We start from the raw sequence: 14,888 nt of genomic DNA, 5'->3' as shown, positions 1-14,888 counted from the left end.
GTCCCATGGACTGAGGAGCATGGCGGGCTACAGTCCATAGGGTCGCAAAAGAGTCGGACACAACTGAAGTGACTTAATGCATAAGCGCACACACACATATGCCCACTCTTTAGATCCTTTTCCCATATAGGTCATTCCAGAGTATTGAGTCCCCCTTGCTATACCTTATTACTTATCTACTTATATACAGTAATGCGTATATATCAATCCCAAACTCCCGATTTGTCCCGTCCCCTTCACTTCCACCCTGGTCACCCGAAGTTTGTGACATCTGTGACGCTATTTCTGTTTTGGAAAGAAGTTCATCTGCAGCATTTTTCTTTCAGGTTTCCCATGTAAGCAATATCATATGGTCTTTTCCATCTTTCAGAGCTCCACACTTATTTTGTGCAGCAAATTCACACTTGGACATAAGAGCATGAGCATATTCCCGACCTAAACTGATGTGCTGGTTTTAAAAGTGTTCACTCTTTGAGTCAATAAAAGGTCACGTGCTTGTTGACTGAAGGTCCCTGTGAGGTCCTATCCTTTCTCTGCCTAAGCCACCCTGTGTGTCCATCTGTACCTGCTCTGTCTCATGCGGGTTACTATCTAAAGCTTGTTGCCTCGCTCCCCAGATCTAGATTTGCTTTCCAGTGATACATTTCTTTTTGTTTGTTTGTTTTCTCATGTTTGAAGCCTGAATTGGATCACGGTGACACTCTCCTTAAAGCTCAATGGTTTCACATCGAACCTGAAGTAGGATGCTGAGCTTTGCTCACAGTCCCTATAGCTCTGGACCCCATGTCCCTCTAAGCATCCATTCTGAAGGGCGATTCTGCCCCAGAGGGTGACACTGGTTCATAATGGGCAAAACCCCTTAGCTATGACAAGGTTGTGGCATACAACAGGTGCTTAATAAGGGCTTGTTGAATGACTACATCATTCCAGGTGGCGCAGTGGGAAAGAACCTGCTTCCCAATGCAGGAGATGCAAGAGACTCAAGTTTGATCCCTGGGTGGGGAAGATGCCCTGGAGGAGGAAATGGCAACCCACTCCAGTACTCTTGCCTGGAGAATCCCGTGGACAGAGGAGTCTGGCCGGCTCCAGTGCACGGGGTCGCACAGAGTCGGACACGACTGAGCATGCACACAGCACACGGCGGACTGATGCAGAAGAGATGGACCTGGGGCGGGTGTAGGCACGACCCCCACTCTCCCAGCAGCAGTAACCCGGAGGCCGGCCGACCCAGGAAGGCGAGTCTCGAGGGGCCGCAAACCCCCTAACAGCTGAGGGACTCTGCACCCCGTTTTCCTTCCTGGGGAGTGGGGTTGACAGGCGAAGAGCAGAGGCTGAGAAACACGGCCTCGCAGCGGGGCGCTCTCCCCTTCACAGCTGGGACTTGGCGCTCGGGGCTCTTCTCCGGGGGCCACCCTCCCCGGGGCAGCACGCCCGCCCCCTGCGCGCTACTTCCGGCCCAGCCCGTGCCTTGCTGAGCACTACTTCCGGTCCAGCCTGTGCCACGCCACACGCTACTTCCGGTCCAGCCTGTGCCTCGCCACACGCTACTTCCGGTCCAGCCCGTGCGTCGCCAGACCTCGGGTCTCAGCCTGGACTCCATGGCGGCGGGTATGCCCTTCAGGTCCCCCCCACCTGACCCCGGGACCCCGGGATTCCCCTCAGCGAGGGCTTGCAGGACCCTAACCGGTAGCTCTCTATGGGTTTTCTGCTCACGGTCCACGTCCCCGTTCCCCCCGTGAGGGGCACAGGCCGCTCCTCCCCAAGATGGCGGCTCGCCTGCTTGTGTGACCGCGGGACACACACAAAGTGGGGCTCACCAGTGGAGCTGACTCGCTCCACCAACAGACCTGGAGTCCGAGGAGAGGGGCCTGATTGCTAAGACGTGAGAAGCCAGGTTCGCAGGGGGCATCGCCCGCTCTCGCCTAGCAACGGTTGAGTGCCAGACATGACTGGCCTGAGCTTTCTGCCTAGAGAGGCTGAGAGGGAAAACTGGAATCGCTTTAAAAGAGAGACGAGCACACGAGCGGCAAGACTCGACTGCGCACGCTTCCATTTCCAAAGGGAGCTTGGAGTGAGGAGGAGATTCGTTCATTCAGTCATTAAACAAACACACGCTGAGGGTCTGTTCTGACCAGACCCTTGGAGGTGTGATTGTGAAACACACACTTGTGTGTGGAAATATGTAAGAAAAAAAAAGAGACGTAATATCTGCCCTCAGAGTATAAAGGGAGGCCCACTGACCAAGAGTCAAACATCTATAATGTTATTTTTAAAAACTGCGTGAACACACCAAGCATCTGGGGTAATTATCTGTAGGTAGTTCAGTAGTGATGGGTGAGATCTATATTTTCTTCTTTAATTTTCTGTTTCAAATTTCTTATAAAGAGCGAACCCTTTGTCACAAAATCACAATCACATATGTGTATATGAATGTGTTTAGAACCTGAGAAAAAATGGAAATATGTGTGCATATACAGCAATTCCCAGTCATAATGCACACACTATACTCTTAGATGTCTATTTTTCATTATGCTCAACAGTAATAATGCCAGAGAAAGAGGAAGAACTACAGAGAAAGAGTAGTTTTATAGGCTATTTTCTAGCTTGTACTTGTGGTTGATTTACGAAGTGCTCCTCCAGTAATAAAACAAAGGCTATAAACCATTAATTTATTGTACTAATAAGAGCCAAGGGCCCTAATACAATAGTCTCGTCTTCGAAGATGTAAAGAAAGTGGAGCATGTTTAAAACTTGAACAGTTTCTTGCTCTTACTTTTATTATCTTTTCTCTACTGGACTATTTTAGATTAATGAAAATAATAAATCCTTCATCCAACTGATTTTATTTAATGTTATGGTAAAATGTTAATCTTGCAATTCTCAGCACTGTCAGAGTGAATCCTTCCAGGGCCATATATTTCAGAAAGACACGCGGTGGAATCTAGGCCATGCCTTACGTGAGAGGATGTGGAGGATGAAACCTACCTCAGAGGAAGCTGATGCAGAAAACAATGACTGTGATTGCTCTGGTAGTGAATAAGCACAAACAGGGAGAGTGGACTTCACTGAATTTGGGGTTTGCTTTCTTCTAGTTCTTTTGGTGTCTCTTTTTTTTCTTCCTTAAACTACATTTTTAAAAATTTTTACTGGAGTTTAGCTGCTACATTTTTTTTTCTTTAGCCATGGACTTTATTGTTTGAATATTTGCAATTATTATTCTATACACAAACGTTAATTTCTTACAAAACTCTGTATTCCATATTGCTAGGTCACTTCACTCTGCATTTTATGTCACATTTCCATCAAGAATTATGTCCCCAAATCACAGTCTGCCTGATTGTGTGTTATTGTTGTTCAGTTGCTAAGTTGTGTACGACTCTGTGATGCCATAGACTAGCCTACCCGGCTCCTCTGGCAAGAATACTGGAGTGCGTTGCCATGCCCTCCTCTAGGGGATCTTCCCAACCCAGGAATTGAACCCGCGCCTCCCGCATTGCAGGCAGATTCTTTACTTCCCGTCTGTGCCACCTTGAGCAAGTCATCGGGAGCCCTCTTGTGTCTGACTCCCCATCCTCATGGCATTAGAGAATGCAGGAAGTCTCCCTGAGGTTATCATCTCAGCTGCTCCTTCCACGATGTCCTGTGACAGGCGTCGCACGGAACGCCTTTGCTTGTCCACGAGGCTCCCCTCACCCCAGAGTCCTAGAACTGTCTGGAAGGACAGTAAAAGCCGTCCGTGTGGAAGCCTTGCCAAGTGGGGGGCTGCCCAACACCCTGGTGCCCCTGAACAGAGAGATCCGTTTCTCTCTTCACCACCCTCCAGATGGCTTGAAAATGAATATAGCATTCAAAGAACTACACAGAAGACAGCATCCCCTACCCAGTTGATTCATATAAAATGTGTGAAAATCAGATGATACCATTTATTTTTCCACTTAGAATTAGTTTCAGAAGTTTCCCCCTTTACGGAAGTGACATAGCATGGCTAATACAGGCCTGCCCATCGCTGGTATATGGCTGTGAAAATCGGGCAGAAAAGGTTTGATAAATGAACACAGACTGGAGGGATTATTTTTAAAGGTAACTTTTAAAGTGGGACCAAATTAAAAATATATATATTTAAATAAATGAAATACCTGAATAATTTTTTAAAATACCAGATAGCAGAAAGTAATAACTAGTAGCTTCATTTAACTTATTTTCAAAACAGTTTGATTGTTTTTCCCTCCACAAAAGAAGTAATCCATAGACTTTTTGTTTCATGAAGAAAAATACCTCTGGTGACACACAAAACCATCCTGGAAGTCAGTCCTGTAGAGTCTATTCGAATCATTTCAGGAAACTTCAATTGCTTTTTGAGCAACTTACTTAAATTCTGCTTTGAAATAAGGATAAAGCTCGTCCAGAGTGTTTTTAAAACTTGTCATGCACATGAACAAGAAACCGCCAAGCACTGATGCCTTTCTAGCTTCACAATTTTCCTTCACTTCTCATCAAGTTAAAACCACCTTCTATTAAAGCAGTGATGTTGATAATGTACAGCAAGCAATGGCAGGACTGAGTCTGCCCAAACTTGTGATGACCAGCTCAAATCCTATGAAGATTCCTTGGAGAAGTAAGGGCTGGTGGTGTGAACTACCAACAGGTTAATTGCTCTTTTGGAAACAAAAGTGCTTTAGGAAAAGCACTGTCCGTGTGACTTACAGTTTTTTCATACATACTTAAAATAATTAAATTGGCCCCATGCAATGTTCCACTTAAGCTAAATTTAGGTAGTGATTACAAATTCTAAAAATTACCTTTAATTACAGAAGTAACCTATTAATTCAATTCACCTTCTAAATATAGACATACGCTAAAATTCCATTTGACTCTCATCTCGAAACCATCCTTCAGATATCAGTGCTCTTAGGTTTCTGTGAATTATTCCAGATTTTAAAGATTCATATTTGTGTGTGTATGTGAGTGAGTGCTTAGCCTCTAAGTCCTGTCTGCCTCTTTGCGACTCTGGACTGTAGCCTGCCAGGCTCCTCTGTCCATGGGATTCTCCAGGCTAGAATACTGGAGTGGGTTGCCATGCCCTCCTCCAGGGATCTTCCCAACCCAGGGATCGAACCTGAGTGTCTTACATCTCCTGCACTGGCAGGCAGTTCTTTACCACCATGCCACTTGAGAAGCCCACGTCTGCATATATAGAGTCGTTTGGTGGTTTCTTACCGACAAAGACTCATTGACCGGCTGGGCAAGTCTGCACCAAGCATATGCCTGTGAGATGCCCTTGCTGGAGACATGCAGTCCACAGGGCGGACACAGCCTCCTCAACACGCTTACTCCACTGGTCGGGGACAGACAGGAGTGGCTCGGTAGAAGACAGGCTGGGTGACCTCAGGAGTGAGGACAAGAGCGAAGGACGGGGAGGCAGGAACACGGCCTGGCCACCTGCCTGCTGGGGGCGCTGCCACTTGGTTCAGCAGGATGGGTCTCTGCCTGCCTCTGCCCAAGGGGTCAAGGCGAGGTGAGCACTCCTGGGGTGGCACCTGGACCGTGGATGCTGGCCAGCCCTGTGGCATCCCTGGGAGCCTGGAGCAGCCAGGTCTCTGCTCTCAGACTAGAATGGACATTACACACCAGACAGGACCAAACATTTCCTCCCTTGAGCCCAGTTCCTCCTGTTCTCCCTTTTCTCCTTCTCCTTCTTTTTCCTTAAGTCAGGACCCAGCCTCCCAAAGCCGTGGGTGTAGAAGGGTCAGGGGGCTGATGCTCACTTAAGACAGATTCCGATCAGAACTGGCAGCAATGGCAAGCAGCCAGCTTATTTTATCTCCATCTACCGGGTGCATGAAAAACGGGAAAAAAAAAAAGACACTAACTGCAGGAAGCAATCTGCCAGGCTCATCAAGGAACCTCCCGGTGCCTCTGATCAAAGCCCTGCTCTGGAAGCATAATCTGTGCCTTTCAAGTTCTGTCGTCCGAGTAAAGGGACTTTCAGTGGCTACATTAAAAGATACAGATCGGAGCGAGTGCAGCGGAAAGAACCCGCCACTGAACAGCCGGGTCTGGTCCTGCCAAAGGGCCTTCTGGCCGAGACGAAATATTCGCCCCACCTTGCATTTTGATCAGGAATCCAATCTCTACAGTGACTTCCTCACGTCTGCAGTCAGCTTATTCCTGTTCACTGCCTCCTTTCTTTCTGCCGCATGGCATTGTTCGCTATCAGGGTTAACTTGGATAAAGCAAAGCAAAATAAATAAAACATCCTCGGAGTTGTTGTAACAGACGTCCAGGATGAGAGGAATCATTGCTGATGAGATTTCAGAAATCCCAAGGCCTCGCGTACTGACTCCAATCCCACGGCTACATGAACAGTAAACAGCACACGCGGATCACTAAACAAACGCACAGCGCTGATGGGAAGACGACTGTCTCCTCGTGTGCAACAGAAGCAGACCCCAGTGTTCAGCAGCACGTGCAGAATCGCTCTAATGTGCAAAAGAACAGTAGCAATGGAGCTAGAGCCCCCGTGCTGATGCTGTGAAGGTTTCCTGCACAGGTTGTGATGGCTGTCGGGGAGAGAGGAAGTGATCTCATAGGATCCTCAAGACCCATGAGAGCCACAGAAAAGACCCGCTTTTCAGTTCAGGGAATAGAATTTCTCGCTAACACTTCATGCAGATTCACGCAGCCAAGGATGGCTCCAGTCTCTTCCTCTTCGAGCATCACTTCTAAGCGTATGGAGGAGAATAGCCATCAGTTTCATGGCTAACCACTCAGAGCCAGAGGATGCATAGGGCTGCTTCATGGAAACATATGTTGGCCTCTTAGCAATCTGAGGACCATGGTGCCTGAACAAAGCCACCCATTAGGACCGGCTGCTGATTCAAACATTTCTTATTTAATCCTCGTTCTTGTTAACCTCCCACAAGAGAGTGGTAACAACTTTGCCTGCAACTTTCAACGTGTTGCAAACAAATGCTTTACTTCTGAAACTGAGGGGTCTGGCTTTTTAGATAAGAAGTTAGTTGTTTGTTTTTTTTTAATCATTTGCCTTCTGACTAGTACAAGAGTGAAATAGGAATACACTTTATTTCTCTAGAGTGAATAATTTGTCTTATAGCATAAAGAATATGAAAGGTTACATCTTAGAGAAGCTGAAGAAAGCCACCTTTCCTAACTATTCAAGATGGAAGGCATAAACAAATACGATCTGCAGATGAATACGTTTCTTCTTTTCTTTGGCCTCCTTTAAGGAGATAAAAAAGCCAAGGAAAATAAATTAGTGTAATGAAATGGGAACTCTTCCCCATGTTTTGTTTTGAGGTACTTTTTCAAAGGCCCAGTGTGCGTGAGGTTCAGCGTCACACCGTACCCAGTGGCAAAGTCAAAAGTGTCCTAGCACACGTGGGGAGAGGGACAGCTGCCTGGCTGCCCTGGGTTGTTCCCTGGGCCCCCTCCCTCCTTGTTTGACTCTAGACTCCAATCAGGTGTCTTGGAAGACCAAAGGCTGGTCAGGTGTTGTGGTTCCTGCCAGTCCCTCTCTTAGTGGAAGAATCTTCCCAGATTCCTCAACAACTCAAGGTTCTTTCTCAACGTTAATAAAGTTGTTATCTGTGTTTGTTAAAGAGCAAAATGTAACAAAATCTTTGTGTTCTCTATTCACTTCTGTTCAATTGTTGTTCAGTCGCTCAGTCATGTCTGACTCTCTGCAACCCCATGGACTGCAGCATGCCAGGTCTCCCTGTCCATCACCAATTCCTGGAGTTTGCTCAGAAACTCATGTCCATTGAGTCGGTGATGCCATCCAACCATCTCGTCCTCTGTCGCCCCCTTCTTCTCCTGCCCTCCATCTTTCCCCAGACACTGGCTTAAAGTTCTGAGAGTGAGTCAGCTGAAATAACTTCACTCCCTCCAGCCTGTGGAACGGTTCTGCACGCGAGCCCCACGTCTGATGCCGCTGAGTCCTGCGCTGCTCGCTGACTTCACTCTCTGTTAGCAGCTCCTCCTTCCCCCTCCTTTTTTTATCCTGTCTTTTGGCACGGATGTGCATCTGTGCCTACTACAGGCTGTGTGCGCGTCCTCCTTCAGACCGCTATTTAAAGTTCAACTCCGTTATTAGTTAAAAAAGGGAAAGAACAGGAGATAGGATAATAAAGAAAGTGCTTGGGTGGCACCGACAATTAAACCGTTACTCATCCATGCTAAAATGCTAGGTTCTTGGTTCTTCGCCATGGACGGGCGAGGATGCTGGCGTCACCCCAGGGCTCAACACCTGCCCTACCGACCCTGTCTTCCCCTTTCAGACACATCAGCTAGTCTGCACCGCCTCTTCGTGTCGTTTTGCACTAAAGCACCTTTCTTGGCCTCATCAGCCATCATACATTTTCCCTCAGAGACACTCTGCCTCCCCATCATCTCTAAAGATGAGGCTTATATCTGCTCTCCCGTAATTGTTCTGTTTTGCCAAAATTACCGGCTACTGCCTCCTGTGCAGGTTCAGATGCTTCACAGCTAGAAACTTGCAGGAATTCCTGGTGTCGAGGACCCCGACTCCCATCACTGCTCAGTTCTGTTCCTCAGTTCTTTTACATTTCACATTCCTCTTCCTGGCACTAGTCGAGGTGGCCTTCTGAGTTGCTTCAGGGATTAAACAAGATCCAGACTGCGCCTCTGGGTTTCTGAAGAGCACACTCCTGCTCCGTCTCCTGCTCCTTCCCCCTCTGGAAGCATGGCTTCCACGCCAGGGAACCCTGGGCTCCGTCAACCACCCCTGTTTTGGTTCCTCCAACTTCTCCCCTTTTAGACACTCCAGAAGGCTCTGCTGCCTATGTTGGGGTCTGAGATGCAGGCAAACTCGATCCTGAACTCCTCCCTGAGTCATAAACATTGGCTCCGGGCTTCCTTTGTCCTATGTTTGCTGATGAAACTGGTGAATCAGGGACTACACTTGGCATCTGTCTTTGCCAAACACATCACAGCACTTTGGTTTTGCTGGTGAGTCTCAGGCAGCGGCAACCCACTCCAGTATTCTTGCCTGGAGAATCCCATGGACAGAGGAGCCTGATGGGCTACAGTCCACGGGGTCGGACACAACTGAAGCGGCTGAGCACACACACACACACACACACACACACACACTTGGGCAGCTCCGGCAATGACTCAGCTCACCTACTGGCAACCCTGACCTGCTCTGGTAGGAGCTTGGGGGTCACCCACCTGCCACCCAGGTAACGGGCAGTGCTTCAGGGCCAGCCGGCACCTCTCCTCAGCGGGCAGCGTCCTCTCGTTGCCAGGGAGGGTCTCGGCCAAGGGCCTGTACCTGCAAAAGCAGCGGGGACAGGAAAGCCGTGAGTGAACTGGTCAAGCAAACGGCTTTCTTCAGCAGCGTTGCCTTTGTTACCCAGTTTTCAAATCCTTCCCCGTTCTTACTTTGCCCTTGGTGCCCTCACACCTCGTGTGTCGCGCATCTCACCCTGGATCGCTTGGAACAGCCCTTGCCCTTTACATGGATGTGACTTTAAAAGGAACCAAATATACTTCTCAGTCCTCTAGCTTACCTTTAATATTACCAAGAGAGATGCAAACCATTTATCAAAAGCGCGTTCGAAGAGAAAGAATACGAACTTATTAGTTCTCATTTAGATTTTTAGAATACTCTTAAAATACACCATTTAAGATATTCCAACATTCTTTATCAATGTTTGAGAGTGAATCTAGATGTAGTTAGAATCTATAATAAAGGAAGACCAAAGCGCCCAGAAGCCTTACATAAGCAGAGAAGTGCCCTCCCCATAGAGTGGAGACCGAGTGCTTTAAATCTTCTAGAGGGACCTTTTATTTTTGGAAAATTCCTCCAAATAATTAAATTTCACTCTCTGGCTGAAATTCATGGCTATATAAAGTTTTCCTCTGGGTTTGTAAAAAAAAAGGTCTTTAAAGATTATATGACCCATTAAAAAAAAAAAAAAGATGCAAAGGCATTTAACCTGGCATACAAGCAACACAGCGTTAGGAGAAAGGGGAGGGGCGGGGCGGGGAGGACGACGCGGGGAGGATGAGCACAGGAGGAAGGAGAGGAACACAGGGCGGCATCTGGTGTGTTTATAACCCTCACGTTGGGCCACCCTGGGAACTTACTGCCGATCAGTAAATCACCGCAATTCTCTGTCAGTTTCTGTGGAACATCTTAGCTTTCCATCTCAAGTTTGTTGCAGCAAATCCGGCATCTTCTAAAAGGTGGTCTGCTTCCCGAGGGAAACAATGAATCCCCTGCACCTTTGGCTGCCCACCCCCCTCCACCCTCCCCGACCCGAGCTGGACGTGTCCCGCTGGCGGTCACGTGGGCATGCTCAGTCACCCAGTCATGTCCGGTGCTTTGCGACCCCGTGGACTATAGCCCGCCAGGCTCCTCTGTGGATTTTCCAGGCAGATTCTGGAGTGGGTGGCCACGCCCTCCTCCAAGGGGTCTTCCTGCCCCAGGGGTTGAACCCATGTCTCTCAGGTCTTCTGCATTGGCAGGCGGATTCTTTACCCCTAGAGTTACCTGGGAAGCCCCGCTGGCAGCCACGCCACTTCTTCATTTCTGCAGGCACAGAAGAGAAACCAGGGTGTCCACTGTGCGGGCTCGGGGCTTGGGGGCAGGGCAGCAGGAGCTACGGATCTGGGGCACAGCGTTACCCCTGAGAAAACACACCTGTGTGACCTTTCCAACAGCAGACTTTCGTTTCCTCTCTAAAATCCTTTTAGTGCTGTCCCCCACAACCCACCACTTTATCTGCCCTGGACTGAGCATCGTCATCGTCCTGCTAGCCACGAGTCAGGCAAAATAAATATGGCTGCATCAGCAACATCCCTTCCCTCTCAAACCTAGATTTTTGCTCATGTATTAACTCAGGGCACAGAAGGGGGTAAAAATAGCAGCAGAGGCTGAACATGCATTTGGAGTGCCAGGGGCGAGGCTCTGAAAGCTCCCGCTCATCGTTTTGATCACACCGAATGGTCTAAGACGATCTGTCGATGATATTCAGTGATGATTTTTCCTTTTTTTTTTAATAAGAGGCAAGAATATGCTTTCCTACCCAGTAGGCACTAGACTTGGTATCTGCTGTGTTTTTTTTTAAGCTGGTCTTATTGTGGTTGCTGCAGAAGAGAAGAGGGCCTTTCCAGGCTGGCACAGAGCAGAGGAATCAGGGATAACAGAGGTTGTGTGTGGGGGCTTGGGAAGCGGGAGGAAGCTGCAGGGGGCAGTGGAGGGACCACCTGAAGGTGATGGGCATTCCCCAGAGATGCTGGCACATGACCTGAGGGCATCAGGGGGCAAAAAGGGATTATGCGTTACCACGTTCGAGGGGTTCAAAGGTGATAACTACATAATTGCATAATGTTTCTGAATAGGAAAGAAACTGGACTGGGGACCTAAACCCAGACTCAGGTTTCAGCTTTGCAGCGATTTGCTGTGAGGTCCTTGGCAAGACACTGAGTAGGAATTCTCCCTCTCTCGGTACTGCACCTGCGTGCTTCTCAGGATGTGGTACAAATTCTATGTTGTGCTATAAAGGTGAATCCAATTTTTATCTGTCTTCGAAGTGTGTGATCTTCCCCAGGGCACTGGGTCATCTCTGCACATCGCATGGTGTCTACAGAAATGTCTATGTGTGGAGAAAGTAACTAGTGGGTTGGCCAGAAAGTTCTTTGAGGTTTTCCCGTGAGGTGGTATGGAAAAATCCAAAGGAGCTTTGTGAGCAACCCGATCAAGGATGGGAGGCCAAGAAGCTGGGCTGGAGGAGTGGAGGACAGGGAAGAACGTTTCTCAAGCACCAAACAAGTGCCAGGAATTTTCACCTGCTGCTTCCCACGCTCCTCGAAGGTGCAACACGTCTGGATGACTGCCCTCTTTCGACAGTGAGAAGCTGATGGTCACGGAAATGAAATCCCTTGCCCAAGTTGACAAGGATGATGTTGAATTGTGTCTTCCCCCAACCCTCCGCTGCCCTGAATAGATAGATGGCTCAGCAGGTAAAGAGTCTATCTGCAGTGCAGCAGACTCAGGAGACACAGGTCCAGTCCCTGGGGCAGGAAGACCCCCTGGAGAAGGAAATGGCAACCCACTCCAGCATTCTTGCCTGGAGAATCCCGTGGACAGAGGAGCCTGGCGGGCTGGTAGCAAAGAGGCAGAGACCACTGATGACTAAGCACAGCACAGCGGATACATGGATGTGACCCGATCTGGAAATAGGCTTGAAGGACGCAATGCAGTTAGGATGACGGCAGCAGGCAGGGCCCGAATCCCACAGGACTGGTGTCCTGGCAAGAGGCAGAAATGCAGCGTGAGGACAGAGTCACAGGGAGGACACCACTTGGCGAGGGAGGCGGGAGTGGGGTGATGCAGCTGAAAGGACTGGGGGGCCACCCCCAAAGCTAGAGCAGGCAAGCAAGGGCCCCAGAGGGCTGGGCCCCACTGGCGTCTCCGGAACTGTGAGAGAGTCCATTTCTGTGGCTCAAAGCCCCCCTGAGAGGCCTGACACAGACATGGAAGGGCCTGAGCTGGGACTGCACTGGGGTGGCCTGACTCTGGAGGCGGTATCTCCACCAGCGTCGGTTCGAGGCACGAAGGAAACCTCCCCAGCCCCAGGCGGTTCCAGAGTAAAAGGGACGAGACTGGGCACACACATCTGAAACGGCCAAACCCACGGGGCCACCGGTGGATGGGACTCTCAGAGACGGGACTCCTTGGTTCTCTGACCTCTGGGTGACTGAGCTTCCCTCTGGCAGTGAACTAAGCTCCTAATGAAACACAGACTCATTCAAACACCCAGGAAAATCAGTGCGTTCCCACCACTTAGCCGGTTACACAATGAAACGAAATCACTCACATAATCTCTTTATTCTTCTATAATTGTCTCATTCTGGAACTCTGCTAATTATCACGGAGAATGGAATTGACATAATTCAAGTATCTGAATACAGTATTAACAAGTCAGAACAAAAGTCTTAACACGCGGTGCCTTTCTCTTCTCATTTTATATAGTCCTTTTGACACTTAAAGTGGTATAATTCTGACATTTCAACCGAAAAGACAAAAGCGTCATCTTAGACAGGGTGAGGGGCTCTATTTTAATGTAATTAAAAGCATCTTGTCTCTGGAATCTGAATGTCGCCTCTAGATGGAGTCGCGGGTCCACCCCTGCACTGAAGCTTGGCCTCCCGGAGACTGCCCATCCCAGACGGAATGGTAATGGCCACCGCAGAGCCGCACGCGGTCCTGAGCACAGAGGGTGGGGGTCTGGAGAAGGGGCTTCTCCTCCCTTGTTCCCACGCATCCCTGGCCTCCGTGGTCCAGGAGGTGGTCACCTCCATCCAGCCAGGCTGACACCTGCCCTGGGCCCCAGAGAGACCAGCCAACCGTAAGAAGTCAATGTCCACTCTTCCAACTGACCCCCTCCTGTCTCAGCCCCGTCTGGGATGAGAGACGTGCCTGTTATCTAGTTCCATGTCCAGAATCGCGTCCTCTGTTTCATTCATTCGGGCTCATTCAATCAACCAACCAAAACTGACTCAGCACAAAACAGATCCCAGGAACGCAGAGGGAAAGAAAACAGACAAGTGTGCCAGTCGCTCAGCTGTGTGTGACTCTTTGCAACCCCATAGGCTGTAGCCCGCCAGGCTCCTCTGTCCAGGGAACTCTCCAGGCAAGAATACCGGAGGAGTGGGTTGCCATTTCCTTCTCCAAGGGATCTTCCCGACCCAGGGATCGAACCCCGGTCTCCTGCGTTGCACGTGGACTTTACCATCTGAGAGCACACAACAGATTCCAGGAACACAGCAGGAAGCAAAACGGACAAAAGCCCTTCTATTTCATGATGGAGACAGAGACTAGAACTGTAAACGAGGAAGGAGGTCAGATCCAAGAGAGATGGAGGAAACTGAGGCAGGGGAGGTTTCGGGGTGAGCAGATTCCTGCTCAGCAGATTCCTGCTGATCACCTGCTCGGGGGAACAGGATCCACACCGGGGGTGTGGGGTCCGGCAGCCCGGGGCGGGTCGTGTGCGCATGCTCAGAGAACCGAGGGGGCAGGGCGGCCGGTGCAGGTGGGAGGGTAAATGGAGGAGAGGGACCCAGAGGTAGCCACACGGGGGGACGAGGGCCCCCACGGGTGACGTGAAGGGCTTCATCTGGGACTCGGAGAGCCCTAGGGAGCAAGGCTGTGGGCAGATGAGCCACATTAGTGGACACCCAAAGAATCATCACGGCTGCGAGGCAGAGAGCAGGCTATGGGAATGCGCGGGGCCTGGGGAGAGCCTCCCAGGACGTGGCTCTTCCAAGCAGTGGGAACTGATAAACTCGGTCCATATTTGAGGCAGATCTGCCAGGCGTTGATGTGGATGGGAAAGAAAGAGAGGATGACCCCAAGTATCTTGACCGGGGACACTGAGGATGAAGTTGACATTGCCTGAGATGGAGGAGTCTGGGAAGATGACTTATTTTCCTGGACGAACTCTCCACAAACAAAAGGAAACAGTCGTGCAACTCAGGAGACCCAGAAGGGGCGTGGAGGCGAAACGCCCAAAGGAGGTGTGGACCAGATGCCACCAACGCCCCCGAACCAGACTTGGCGCCTCCCTGGTTGGCCATTCCTCAGCTGGGGTCAGCTTCTTTTCTGTCGGAGCCTTCTGCCTGTCTGGTCAGAAGGACCATGCAGGAAACTGGGTCTGTTTCCTTTATGATGCGGAACACTCGGGGTTCTCTTGGGGCTGAAAGCTAAAACCGTGTTAGACACGCCATCTGTCTCATGTCTCTTGTGAAATCTGTCTCTGATGACTTTCAACTTCCCCTTCCTCCTGGTCTACAAGCTCAATTCCCAGCGAGTTCTAGCACAGTTCAGTCAGTCAGCTCAG

At 49.7% G+C, this 14,888-nt stretch overlaps 1 protein-coding gene across 4 annotated transcripts in view; it reads right to left on the bottom strand.

Moving 5' to 3' along the window:
• MYO16 (myosin XVI) overlaps positions 1-14,888 on the bottom strand; it is a 526,459-nt gene that overhangs the window by 91,134 nt on the left and 420,437 nt on the right. For all 4 annotated transcript variants that reach the window (XM_069602005.1, XM_069602006.1, XM_069602007.1 and 1 more), the window contains one exon: positions 9,211-9,313. In XM_069602005.1, coding sequence (XP_069458106.1) covers positions 9,211-9,313 — 103 coding nt within the window. The remainder of the gene's footprint in view (positions 1-9,210; positions 9,314-14,888) is intronic.

Source organism: Ovis canadensis, chromosome 10 (genome assembly GCF_042477335.2).
Source record: "Ovis canadensis isolate MfBH-ARS-UI-01 breed Bighorn chromosome 10, ARS-UI_OviCan_v2, whole genome shotgun sequence".
Classification (NCBI taxonomy): domain Eukaryota; kingdom Metazoa; phylum Chordata; class Mammalia; order Artiodactyla; family Bovidae; genus Ovis; species Ovis canadensis.
Note: the sequence above shows the minus strand (reverse complement) of the source record. Positions and strands in the feature narration are given on the sequence as shown.